Source organism: Podarcis vaucheri (genome assembly GCF_965113315.1).
Source record: "Podarcis vaucheri genome assembly, chromosome: 16".
Lineage (NCBI taxonomy): Eukaryota > Metazoa > Chordata > Lepidosauria > Squamata > Lacertidae > Podarcis > Podarcis vaucheri.
The window spans coordinates 16,674,616-16,688,165 of NC_138754.1; the positions used below are offsets into that span (position 1 = coordinate 16,674,616).

At 48.1% G+C, this 13,550-nt stretch overlaps 1 protein-coding gene across 2 annotated transcripts in view; it reads right to left on the bottom strand.

The window, feature by feature from the left end:
- Positions 1-1,894: 1,894 nt before the first annotated feature.
- Positions 1,895-13,550, bottom strand: part of ANKRD35 (ankyrin repeat domain 35) — a 30,251-nt gene continuing 18,595 nt past the window's right edge. For both annotated transcript variants that reach the window (XM_082204276.1, XM_082204275.1), the window contains exons 9-14: positions 11,763-11,800; positions 8,381-10,738; positions 7,526-7,615; positions 6,557-6,622; positions 5,089-5,186; positions 1,895-3,539 (exon numbers count right to left, since the gene is read on the bottom strand). In XM_082204276.1, coding sequence (XP_082060402.1) covers positions 5,124-5,186; positions 6,557-6,622; positions 7,526-7,615; positions 8,381-10,738; positions 11,763-11,800 — 2,615 coding nt within the window. In that variant the 3' untranslated portion in view covers positions 1,895-3,539; positions 5,089-5,123. The remainder of the gene's footprint in view (positions 3,540-5,088; positions 5,187-6,556; positions 6,623-7,525; positions 7,616-8,380; positions 10,739-11,762; positions 11,801-13,550) is intronic.

Consider the following 13,550-nt stretch of genomic DNA (forward strand, 5'->3'; position numbering starts at 1 on the left):
GAGTGCCGGCCTCAGGTGGCAGAACTGCCCCTGCCCCATCGTCACTTGCATAGCTGTCAAGCGTCCCTTATTTGGCGGGACAGTCCCTTATCCCAGGGCCATGTCCCGCTGCTGTCCCTTATTGATGATGTCCCTTAAATAAGCTACTGAAGGTAATGGGGCCCTTTCTATGTCCAGCTATGCTTTGTCAACAACAAACTGTTGCTGTTTTTTGTGTGTTGAATATATGCTATATGGTAATTAATGGACCTAATAGGTATCTAAAGCCATTTGCACGCAACAAAATATGTATTTTATCAAAGTAATTGTTGATCCCTTATTTTGGCTGCTGATCCCTTATTTTCGAGGGTGCTGGTCCCTTATTTTCAAATCTGTAAGTTGACAGCTATGAACTTCTGCCGCCAAGGTGGGGTTCTGGTGTGCAGTTTTGCTGTTCATCTTCTTCATCCCAGGCATTGTCGCTTGGCAATGCTTTGAGGAGTGACCTGGCTGCTGTCGAGTTTGGTGAGAGCTGGGGCCTGGGGGCAGCAGAAGTGGTGGTAATGCAATGGGTGGCAGAAGACCGTGGCAAACCCCATTTTGTCTCAGGTGGCAAAATGAGACGGGCCACCCCTGTCTTAAGGATTAGGGACTTTGAGCCAGGGAGGATGCAGCAATTCTGTATTCCGTACACAGCACCCACCAGGTTCCCATTCCTTAAAAAAAAGTGCTTTATTATATTTTTTGCCCTGTGAAATTCTGGGAAGGTCATCAGCTTGAAAACTGGGCTATTTCTCTCTGTTCCCTAACCGGGTTGGCAACCAACTCTCCCATTCGCTCCACCCTTTCTCTATGGAAACAGGTTTTTTTGTCCCTGGCTTCCCATTGCATTGTGGGCCGATGCAGAAGGTTGGCTGCTCTTGCTTAGTTAGCTTGGGAGGGGGAGGGGGACCCCTCGAAACACAGGGGGTCCATTGGGGGAACAGAAATGCAGAAAAGGGGGAGAGGTAGAAAGGAAAGGGTGGACCTGAAAGTGGTTCACTTTGCCAGACTCCCTTCTTAAAAACGGGCTATGCCATTTGAGGGAATTTGCAAAATGAGAGACCATTTCCTGCGGCCCCCAGTCCCCCCTTAATTTTTGCCATACCAGAATGAAGCACACATAGAGACACTCTGCTGGACGGTTGCCATATTTATCATACAGCATGAAAAGGAATTTTGTGCCGGAATTAAGCTACAACCAGCATGCATATTGTCACAGGGAGAACTTCACTGCCATAAGATGTGGTGCCTATCGCTGACAGTTTATAAGGACCCTCCATGGCCAGGAACAGTGTACCTTTTAATGTACCACTGTTGCTGCTAGGGAGCCACAGTGTGCGGCGAGGCTGTTGTCTTCATGTCCTGCTTGTGGACATCTGATTGGCTCCTGCTGAAGCATCTGATTGGGCCCTCTTGGAAAGAGGATGCTGTGCTGGATGAGCACCCACCTTGGTCTGACCAGCAGCCAGGCTTTTGGGGCTCATTCACATTTTCACTTGAACCATATTTTGATGGTGTCATATCCTGAGTCATTCTCCCAGGTACGAAAGCATTTTTTCGTTCCTCTGCGATTGCACCTTGCGAAAATTCAAGCCCACCCGCTGAACTGAAGCTCGGTTAAGCAGATCTTCAGGATTTCTACGCAACTGATAAGATCCGATTCAGCCCCAAATATTGTGTTTTTGCAAAGCAAAGCCACGGGACAAGGAGAAAAGCTCTCACTGGGTGGGAGCAGTGATGGGATTAACTGGCACACAATATGATCAAAGTATGAGTGAAGCAAAATTATGGACAAGGCCTTTGACGTGCTCAGAGAGGGTGACCCATGGGATAGACGTGTGGGGAGGAGGGAAGAGACAACAGACTGAAGGCATTTCTGCCAGGCACACATAATTTATTTGAGCTCTTTCCGCAGGACTCAATGCAACCTGCATTTTTCTTTCAAAGAAACAAAACTAAACTCAAGCATGCATGCTTTCTCACACAGTTGTTAAATACACAGCAGCACAGATCTTTTTTAAGATGAAGCAGCAGCAACCACCCCTCTCTAGGTGATCCAAACGAAATTAAACAAATAATCCTTGGCAGAGGTCAGAGTGCATGGCTTTGGGGTACCTGCCAACGTTTTATGATTCCAAGAGCTGAAGGATGCAACTTGTGCAAACTGTCACTGCCGTGATCCTCGCAGAAGGGCTCAGCCCTTAACCTAAAAGCCACCCTCCCTTCGGAGGAGGGGAAAGCAGCTGCCCCAGACAGTGGATGTGAGGCACTACTATGGATGGCAGAGGGGGAGATGGGCAGATCAGAGGCACGTGGGACCCAGTCCGCAATGGGGCATCCTCTTGCGTAAGCCTTGCTGAAATGAGCAGGAGTAGCACAAGAGCATTACTCCCGTTCATTACAGCAGACAGTTCTGGATCACCCAATAGGCAGACTAAGCTCATGGAGGAGAGGGTGATGGATGGCTCCTAGCCACAATGGTCCAAGGGCCAGAGGCAGCAATGCTTCTGAATACCAGTTACTGGAAAGCCCAAGAGGGGAGAGATGCTCTTGTGCTCCAATCCAGCTTACAGGCTTCCCACAAGGATCTGGTGCCGGCCACTGTGAGAACAGGATGCTGGACTAGGCCAGCTAAAGGCTCCTCTCATGTTCACTCTGCCAGAGACTCCAGGCACAGGTTACCCTTCCTAGCACAGGTTACAGTGCCGGACTACTAGGACCTGAGTTCAAATCCACACTCTGGGTGACCTTAACCTCCACTCTACACTTGTCTTCCCCAGTTTCTCTGCTCTCTTTTTGTTTCTTATCCCTACCTAGAGTCAGGGGATGGCCTACTAATATTGATCAATTTTTTAAAATAAAAAAATAACATCTTCTTTTTTATGGTTTATAGCATGGTTTTTATTTTAAATAATATGTGGGAGAGGGCACCATGCTCTGTTCATTACTTGCAGCCTCTAAAGGTCTTAATCTGGCCATGCATGTTGGGTCTTGACCCCAGGGAGGGAAAACCCCACTGCCAACTGTGTGGCTGCAGGGGGCATCTCGCTATCTCTGACATCAAAATGCCTTGGGGCTAAGGCCCATCGGCCTGGAATAAGCCAGTTTCAAGATGGGGATATTGATTCACTTCCCTTATAGTCTCTCTTTTACTCCCATTGCTCACTTTCCTTTCTGTTCACCAGCCCAGCCCATATTCCCCATTCTACAATAATAATTTAAAAAGAAAAGTGTCAGGGGGGTGGGGGGAGACAGAGGAAGATATAATACTATTTTACAAAAAAAATATCCCAGTACAGCACATGGGTGGGCATCACGGTATGGAATCTTTGCTCCCTGCCGCATAGATTTGCCACTTGGACGACTCCGGAAATCAAAGCTGACCTCTGGGAAGAGGTGTGTGTGTGTGTGTGTGTGTGTGTGTGTGGATGGGTGTCTTGATGCTAGAAAGGTGCAGGAACCACAGGCCAGGATTCTTCTTGCCCTCCTGGTATTTGCCTCTGCCATGGAACGGAAACCTGGAATGAGAAAATGATTCAAACACTGTGTAGAACCAAAAATTGAAAATGTTACAGAATGCCTGAAAGCGCCATCTTGGTAGTCACGATAACCCCAGGGCTAATTGTTCGTTGCTGCAAGAATGAGCTCACATGTGTTAATCTGCTTTGAAGCCTTCATTTGGGTTCAGTTAGTTGGGAGAGGAGAGGCTTCTTATGAGCTGCCTGCCAGCTACTCCCTTATCTGAGAGATGGATGAGAGAGTTGGAAAGGGGCCCCTGAGTTTGCTTGCTGTGTAAAGGTAAAGGTAAAGGTAAAGGTACCCCTGACCATTAGGTCCAGTCGTGGCCGACTCTGGGGTTGCGGCGCTCATCTTGCTTTAGTGGCCAAGGGAGCTGGTGTACATGTGGCCAGCATGACTAAGCCGCTTCTGACGAACCAGAGCAGCGCACGGAAATGCCGTTTACCTTTCTGCCGGAGTGGTGCCTATTTATCTACTTGTACTCCATGCTTTCGAACTGCTAGGTTGGCAGGAGCAGGGACCGAGCCACAGGAGCTCACCCCGTTGCGGAGATTCGAACCGCCGACCTTCTGATCAGCAAGCACAAGAGGCTCAGTGGTTTAGACCATAGCGCCACCCGCTTGGTGTGTAAGTAATGCTTAACATATTAATGCTTGGCAGACAAGTCATGACGACATCTCGCTGCTGCGGTGTCCAACATGTGTCTGTAACAGCAGCGAGGCTTTGCAGGTTGTGTTGTTAAGATGACACCTTTCTTTAATAAAGGGCGCTTTTGACGTCCTTTGGTATCCCTGCACCAAGCCACTTTGGGCCCGTGGATCAGCACAATCGGCATAGGATTCATGAGCTTTGCAGCAGAGCTGTCTCGCCTCTTGGGGGCAGCACTTGCTTGCAGGTCCTGATCTTCATTTTGGAATCGATTCCTAACCCAATGCAACAAGAAATCTGCTTGACTGCATGGGAAGGAAATGAACTTTAGATGGGCTCAGAAAGTATTCTGAGTGCTCTGAGCATGTTCTTTGGGTGTGCAAAATAGCTTTCCCCCTCTCTCACTTTTTGACTAGGTATGGGATCTTTGATGGTTGGTGGCTGCTACAAGCCATCAGAATATTACTATTACAGTGGAACCTCGAGTTACAAACGCCTCAGGTTACAAACGCTTCAGGTTACAAACTCCGCTAACCTGGAAGAGTTACCTCGAGTTGAGAACTTTGCCCCAGGATGAGAATGGAAATCGTGTGCCAGTGGCAGCAAGAGCATAGCTGTCAACTTTTCCCTTTTCTTGCAAGGAATCCTATTTGGAATAAGGGAATTTCCCTTTAAAAAAAGGAAACGTTGACAGCTACGAGCAAGAGGCCCCATTAGCGAAAGCACGCCTCTAGATAAGAACAGTTTCAGGTTAAGAACGGACCTCTGGAACGAATTAAGTTCTTAACCCGAGGTACCACTGTACTATTATTACTGTTGTTATTATTTTTTAAAATTTGTATTGAATCCAAAGGTCACAGAGCAGTTCACAACCAAAAAAATACATAACAACAATCTCACATGAAGGGAAAGTGGGAGGCCTGGAAATTTGCCAGTCAACCGTCATTTGTCCTCAGGATCCGCAGCAGCATTGCATGGACTTCCTCATCCATGAAACCCTGAATTGGAGAAACACCACACATCAGACCCTGGGAAAATTCACCAGCATCGTAGCTGAGATTTCTTCCAATAGTCACTTTCCTGCATTTATTTTATTGAATTTTTAGTCCATCCCCCCCCCCCCCCCCGGGAGCTCCAGGTGGCACACTTGCCCCCCCCCATTTTATCCTCACAACAACCCTGTGAGGTAGGTTAAGCTGAGGAGCAGTGACTGAGATCAAAGTTACCAAGTAAGCCTCTCTGTCAAATGGGAATTTGAACCCTGGTCTCTCAAGTCCTAATAGTCTGCCACTCTAACCACTATACCACACTATATGCCATTTTGCCTAATGGAGACATGGCAAAGTGCCTTTTGGTATGTTATTATCTTTTTTTATAACAGTTTATTTTCAAAAAGCAAAATTCAAAAATAAAATATAAAAACAGTATAAAAACAAAACAAAATGAATCAATTATAACAATTCATATGATAAATCTTAACTCAATTGACTTCCCTCCATTCCCCCTCTTGGTTCCATTGTATTAACTTATTCATGCATGTTCCTAGAGCCTTATATTCTTAATAATCCAATCTTAAAACCTTATTCATCTTAATACAAGTGACATTTGGTAGTTCTACTAATGTACAAATCTATAGATTTATTGGCATGTTATTTCCGCTAAAACATGTGGCCTTATACACACACACACCATACATGCAATGTTTGCAACATATCTATTGACTGGGAAACTGCACCAAAAAATCTAGAGAAATATGAATTTTGAAGGATAGCAGAACAATACTCATGTATTGTTCCAGAACTGTCAATTAGGTACCTTAGCCCTTCACTGTGGACTTCTCTTCTATCTCTACTGCTGGCAAGAGATCATGTGACTGGATGCTCCTCCCCATATTACAAAAACAAGCACATCCCCACACAAAGAGAAAGCTAGACATCACGGAGGGGCATTTCTAGCCTAGTTTTCTTTTCCTGACATGCCAGAGTTCTATATGCCTTTTTCAATAATAAAAAATAATCCCCATCTGGGAGTTTTTGAAACATGCAGTCCAGATCTGCTGAGAGAGGGGGTTCAGTAGAGAAAGCTCTGCTGTGTGCATAGATCAGCCCTTGTTCTTCTGACTCTGTATGGTATGCAGCAGCCTTCTCCAACCTGGTGCCCCCAGCATGGCTGGGATGGGTGGAAGTTGGACTCCAAAACAGCTGGAGGGTTGGCATGGGAAGCAGAGGTTCACTATTCCCACTGGAACACCATCCCCTGTCCCCCCAAAGTTATTAAGTTTCCAGGGGTCCACCTCTTGATCCCAGACTCTGGGAAGGAATATCTCCTCCACTCAAGGCTTAGGGACAAGCACCTCTTAAATGCTTACTTGGGCTGCGTTGAGCAGATGCGTTCTGTAGATGGCCACAATCTCTTGGTGGTTCTTCTGGACAACCTGTAATACAAGTGAATAAGCCAGTGAAATGAAGTCCACAGACATTCTCCTGGCAGAAAAACGGTGGGGGACTTCAGCTGCAGGTTGCACAACAGCCTAACCTACCTGACAGGGTTGTCGTGGGGATTAAATGAGGGGAGAACCATGTATGCCACCTAGAGCTGCTTGGGGGAAAAGGTGAACTATAAAAGTAATAAATCAATAACAGCAGGGGACACGGGATGGGAGCAAGAAAGGAGGAGGAAGAAAAGTGGCGGTTTAAAACAATGGGAGAGCTCTGAATAGATTGGGAAGGGAAGAACATGGAGGGGCTGCGGCTAGGTTTTTTATTATTTTATTTTAAGGAAGTCTTAACAAGGAGAAATAGTGGAGGTGGGTAGAACACAGCAAAACCTTGCTCAACTCCCTTTTCGCTATACTTAACCCTTGTTTTAAACCACCACTTTATTCCTCTCAGTGTAGCCTCCGGTTTGCTTTGCTCAAACATTGCCATTATTTAAAACTACCATTTTCCCCTCTCAGTGTGCCTCCATCTCTGCTCAACAATCATGTGAGGTAGGTTAGGCTGAGAGGTAATGTCCAGCTCAAGATCACCCAGTGAGTTCATGCCTAAGTGGGGATTCAAACCCTGGTCTCCCAGGTCCTAGTCCAACACTACTCCAGTGCATTATAGATAGATGATAGAGAGATAGAGATAGAGATAGAGATAGAGATAGAGATAGAGATAGAGATAGAGATAGAGATAGAGATAGAGATAGAGATAGAGATAGAGATAGAGATAGAGATATATATATATATAGAGAGAGAGATGATAGATAGATAGATAGATAGATAGATAGATAGAGATAATAAGCAGTCTCTATAAACTGAAATAATTTGGGGTCAATGACCCCCAAGGCTCACTTCATTCTGCAGCTGGAGTCGGGCACGTTCGCTGCGCAGATTAAGAACTTCGCTTGAAAGCTTCTCCGTTTCCTTCAGCAACTTCCTGATCTGAGGGGATATGATAAAACAGGTGGCATCCAAGTCAAATCTATTGCAGGGAATCCCTGAGCAGACTCCTCAGTCTTAGTCTTCTCATCTATAGGATGGGGTAATAACATTGTAAGGGGGTTGGACTAGATGACCCTTGGATCCCTTCCAACTCTACAGTTCTACGTTTCTATGACCTTACCAACAGGGTCACTGGTGCAGACTGGTCAAAGTTAATGGTATATTTCTAATAATGCTAACAATAATATTTGTTCCCTGTTCCCCCAAGATGGCCCTTGCAATTCAGACAGGCCCAGTGATGCCAGGGGTTCCAGTGAAGTTATCGCACAGATCTTTTCTAATTCCCCGCTTGCTCCTTTGATCTTGACAAATTTACTACTTCTGCTAAAAATATGACCAATTCTCACATATTACATTCATTCTTAAAAGCATAACAACTCAGCTGTTATCGGGCACCTCATACCCTTGAACTGGGCTAGACAGTCATTATAGGAACAGCTGTTTCAGAATCTGGACTTTGATATATTTTTGTGATAGAACGTTACAGTATTTATGTATCTCCATAAATAAACAAGAACTGGTGGCTGAGATTGGATTTCCCCCCTCTTCCCTCTCTGTCCCTTCCCCTTGCATGTCGTGGGCAGGGACTGTCTTGCTTTAACTGATTCTACATTAGCCACGCTGGGAACCCTTTTGGACACAAATAATAAAGGCATAAGGCCGAAAGGGGTGAGCCGCCCCAGCCCTCAAAATTTCCCCTCCTACCTTCCCTTCTCTGTCCTGGCAGGTCCTGGCCATCTCTTCCATCTTCCTATTCATCTTCTCCATCGCGCTTTCCATCATCTGGGACTTCCCTCTCAGCTCCTCCACCTCCTCCTCATGCTCAACAGCCTCAGCGATGAGCTCCTTGTTCTTCTGCCTTTCGGAAGCAAGGTCTTCCTTGAGGCGGGAGCACTCCCCGCTCTCTTCCTCGTATTTCTCCCGAAGGGCGGCCAGCTCCTCTCCCAGGGCTTGCGCTCTGATGGACAGCATGCCACGGACTTTCTCATGCTTCCTGAGGGCCTCCTCTTCCTCCTGGCGCAGTTCGGCCATCTTGGTGACGAGGCAATCGAGCACCTCCTTCAGCCGGGCGGCCTCCTTGCCTTTTCCTCCCAGGGAGACCTGGACGGCTTCTAACACCCCTTTCAGCTCTTGTAGGCCTTCCTCCAGCTCGCTCATCCGCTGCCTGACCTTCAGGTTGTCTCCAATGGCATCTGAGGCCTCGGAGGAGCCTTCCCGCCAGGCCTTGTCCTCCGCCATGGACGAGTCAAGGCCGTTGTGGTTGGCAAGGAGGCTGCGGTCCACCTCAAGGGCGTGGCTCTCCTCCTCCATCTCGGACACCAGCTGCAAGGCCTCGTTCTGCTTCTTCACCACGTTGTCTAGCTTCCAGTGCAGCTCCTTCAAGATGCAGCTGTCGAGATTCTCTGGCCTCAAGTGGCCAGCCTCTTTGGACATTTGCCTCAGGAAGGTGTCCCTCACGGATACCATCTCCTTCCTCTGGGCCTCCAGCCTCAGGCGCAGCTTCCTCGATTCCTCGCTCTCGGCCGAGAGCTGCTGGTTCAGAGAGTCCACCGTCTGCTTCAGCTCTTCCACCAAGCTCCCTGGTGCCTCTACCTCGGCGGGTCCATCTTTCGGAGAACACAAACTCCTCAGCTGCTCCTGCAGCTTCTCCCTCTCCCTGCTCAGCTCTGCCAACTCCTTCACGAGGCTGCCATTGTTCTGCTTGAGGTCCCACACCTCCTTCTCCAGGTCGGAGCTCTTCCGGCAGGGGCGGGCCTTGTTTTCTGCCACCTCAGGCTTCGGCCTGAGCTTGACCTGCCCGGAAGAGCCCTCAGGGAGCTGGCTCTTGCCTTTCTCAGCTTTTCCCAGTTCCTCAGGGGCTTTGGCATCACCCGCGGGCAGCTTCTCCTCATCCTCCATGATACCATTCTCTTCTTCTCTGTGATACCCATTCCTGTTGACCACAACTCTTGACCCAGAGGCCAAGATGGCTTCCCGGAGAGGCCTGGCTTTCTCCAGGAGAGCAAAGTTCACTTGCTCCAACTTAGCCAGGGCTCCTTCCAGACCCACTACAATCTTCTTCCAGGCAGACACACTCCTCTTGACCGCCCCCGATGGCACCGCTTGGTACTGCAGGTTGCTCCTGAGGGCCTCTTCTGCCTCCCACTTCAGGGCCTCGTTCTCGAAAGCCACCTCAGCGTTCTCCCTCTGCACTCTGGCATATTCTTCCTCCATCTCTGTGAGGAACTGGGACATCTTCTCCCCAGTGGGGAGCCCACCCTCTTGCTTCCCCACCTTCTCACACTCTCCCAGGTGCTTCGCCAGCAGCCCTCGCAACTGCTGGTTCTCACCCTCCAGCTCCAGCGTACGGGCCTCCATCTCTTTCAGCGTCCCGCTCTGGGCCTTCTTCTTTCCCTCGTAGACGCTGATCACGGCCCTCATGTTCTCCATGTGGCCCTCCATCTCCTGCACCCTCCTTGCGGCACTCGCTTTTTCCTCGAGGGCTGCCGCAACTTCGTCCCGAAGGCGCTTCAGCTCCTCATCGCGGCGTTTCCCTTCTTCGGCCTCCTCCTCGCCAGGCCACAGGACTTTCTCCTCCTGGGCCACAGGGGCCTTTGGCTCCTCTTTTCCTGCTTCTTGCACGGCCACCATTTTGGCTTGCTCTTTCTGAAGCTTCTCCTCCTGCTGCTGCTGCTTCCTCCTCTTCTTCAGCTCTTGTACTTGGGCGGCCAAGAGGTTGAGGTAATAATCCTCTTCCGTGGCATCGCGGCTGTAGCGCTGGCTCAGCTCCTCACAGCCCTGGCTCCCTCCGCCCCCCTCAGGAAGGAGCTGGTTGATCTCCTGCACCTGGTCCCAGACCCTCTCCTTTGTCACTTTGCACCCTTCCAGGAGGGTGTCGCATTCTTTCCTTTTCTGGTCCAACTGCAGTTCCAGCTGAATTACTTTCATCTTCTCGTCTCGGTACCTGCTCCTCCACTCCTTCAACTCAGGATCCTCCTCTTCTTCATCATCGCTTTGGTCCCCGACTTCGCTCTGGAGGTTCAGGCTACTCACATCAGTCTCTCTCCCGCTCTCAGATGGAACCTGGAGGCACAACCCAAACCAATGCATGAGCTAACTGAGAGGCAGAAGGTTTTGACCCATCTGCAACAGGTACACATGGCTGCAAGGAAGGGGGTGATGGTTTCAGTACCATGGATAGCTCCTTCCTCAGCGATGTGCCCCCAGGAAGAAGCTGTCTGTGGTACTGAAATCACCAGCCAGTGGTCGGTGAGGCCAAAGACACAACTGAGCAGATAAATTAAGGTAAATTTTACCTTTGTACAGTTGACTAGTTTGTATTCTCCATCCAGACAACCAAGAGGCATTCATAGAATCATACAATCATAGAGTTGGAAGAAACCCTGAGGGACATCTAGTTCAATGCCATGTAATGCAAGAATCTCAACTAAAGCATCCATGACAGATGACCATTAATAATAATAATAATAATAATAATAATAATAATAATAATAATAATAATATCAACTGGCCTTTCACTCTAAACTCCTAGGGTGGGTTCCAGCAATTAAACACAATATTAAAAACAGTTTAAAACAACTGCAGGAAAAAATGTGGGTTCAAAAAATATACATTTCAAGTGTCAAAGGCCAGGGTAAAGTATTAAGTATTTGATGAAAGCTGTATAATGAAAGTGCCAGGCACACCTCGGGGCAGGGGGAGTTCTACAACTTAGGGGCCATCACAGAGGAGGCCCTCTCCCAGGCTGCCACTACCCCAAGCTTTTGAGGGTGGTAGAACAACCAAGACAGCTCCCTCTGGCAGTCTTAAGACCTGATAGGTTCTGCAGGAGAAAAGGCTCTTTTTCAGGTATTTGGGATCTGTGTCATTTAGGTCTTTAAACACTAACGTAACCACCTTGAACAGGGCTTGGAATCAAACTGGCAACCAGATTTTTAAAACAGGGGTTATAGGAGATCTAAATAGCGCACTGGCCAATAATGCAACTAAAGTTTTGGACCAGCTGAAGTTTCCAAGACATCTTCAAGGGCAGCTCCAGCAGTTTCCAGGGAAAAGTTTATTAAACAAATAAGCACCCCCTTCTTACCTGTGAACCAGTCTCTGATGAATAATCGCATCCTAGTTCTGTGGAAGTTGAGAAAAAAAGGATTTGAGCGGAATGATATTCCGGAAGCGCATATCCCCAAAGCACTTTTTTTGCCTACCTCTGCCCTGAATTCCTTCTATCCAGGTCACAAGATAGGACTCAGATACTGGTAAGCAACAAGAAAGCGGAATGAGTAAAAAAGGTTATTGCTCTTGGACAGTTAACCACATTACAACTAATGCTTCTGGTTGTGTGAGTTGGACCACCTTGATCATTGTGAATGAGTGGTCAAGGTCAGGGTTGGGGAACTTCTTTGACCCCAAGGGCCACATTCTCTTCTGAGCAGCCTTCTGAGGGTCACATGCCAGAATTGGCAGAATAATGAATGTGCCTTTTACCTTTGTACAGTAGGTTGGTTTGTACACCCCCACCCTCTATCCTCCATCCAGTTAAGTAAGATACGGTACGTTTTACTAGAATTTAACAATAAATTCCTGCCAGACAGAAATGCAGTCTGAAGCAAGGCCGCTGAGGGATGCAGAGTCCTATAGGTCAAATAGAGAGGCCTAGATGCGCCCCCTGCTTTGAGCCTTAGGCAGTGGCGTAGCGTGGGGGTGCAGGGGGGGCCGGCCGCACCGGGCGCAACATCTGGGGGTTAGGGTTAGCGTGCGCAAATCCACAGGTTAGGGGGCGCAAATCCACGGGTTAGGGGGCGCAAATTACTTGCCTTGCCCCGGGTGCTGACAACCCACGCTACGCCACTGGCCTTAGGGGCCCCACCCCTTCTGTGATCACACAAAGCCATTTGGGGTGAAGGGCCTTTTGTGGAGAGCGTGGTGCTAGAAATGTGGTTTTGCTATAATTGTGTACAGCTGAAAACACTGGCAGCATTAAGATAAATTCAATAGTGTAAACAAGTTTTGATGGATGCAATAATGGAATACTGAATGGTATAGTTTTTGTAAAACAGAGAAGAAGGGAAGTCATTGATATCTTAAGGATGTATAATGAGTATTTTAAATTGTAAAACAGAAAACTTAATAAAATTGTATACAAGATAAAAAAGAAAAAAGAAAAATGGTTTTGCTGACTACAGTGAGTGCCTGTTTTCCTCCACTTATGCTCTACTCGTCATTTTGCAAACAAAATAGATATTGGTGCTTCCTCACCCATAGAAAACAGGATTAGCGCACCTGATCCCACTTGCAAATGAACATTCCAGGGCTCACTCTAAGCTCCTGGCTGTTCCTATGTGGCCACACCCATACCTGCCACACACCTGACATCACACGGGACATCAGGTGTGGGGCACGTGGGTGTGGTTTGTGGTAAATGACCTCACAAGTTCAAACTGAGACCCTTGCCGGACTGAACTGACCTGAATCTCCCTAGCTGTACCCTAAGGGACCCTTGCTACCCTCAAGAATAGTGGAAGAAGCTGTCCTGTCACCCGTGTTGAATGAAGATCCAAACACTTGTCTGACTGGCTTCAGTACATAACAAGAGACACCATATTGTCCACTGGTTAAGAAGCAACATGTTTTGGACCAGCCTTGGAACACCCTGGGGAGAGGCCCAGGAGCTTGGGAGGTGCAGATCCGGACGCTGGGCAGGGGGCGAATGGGTTGTCCAGAGAAGGTCCTGCCTCAGTGTCTTTGGATGCCCTGAATGTGTTGGCAGACCCTCCTGATGTGATTCTGACACCATGTCCCACCAGGAAAGCTCTCATGTCCGAGGCCACATCAGATAGATAGGTGGCGATAGAACATGGCGACAGTTGTACCCGTG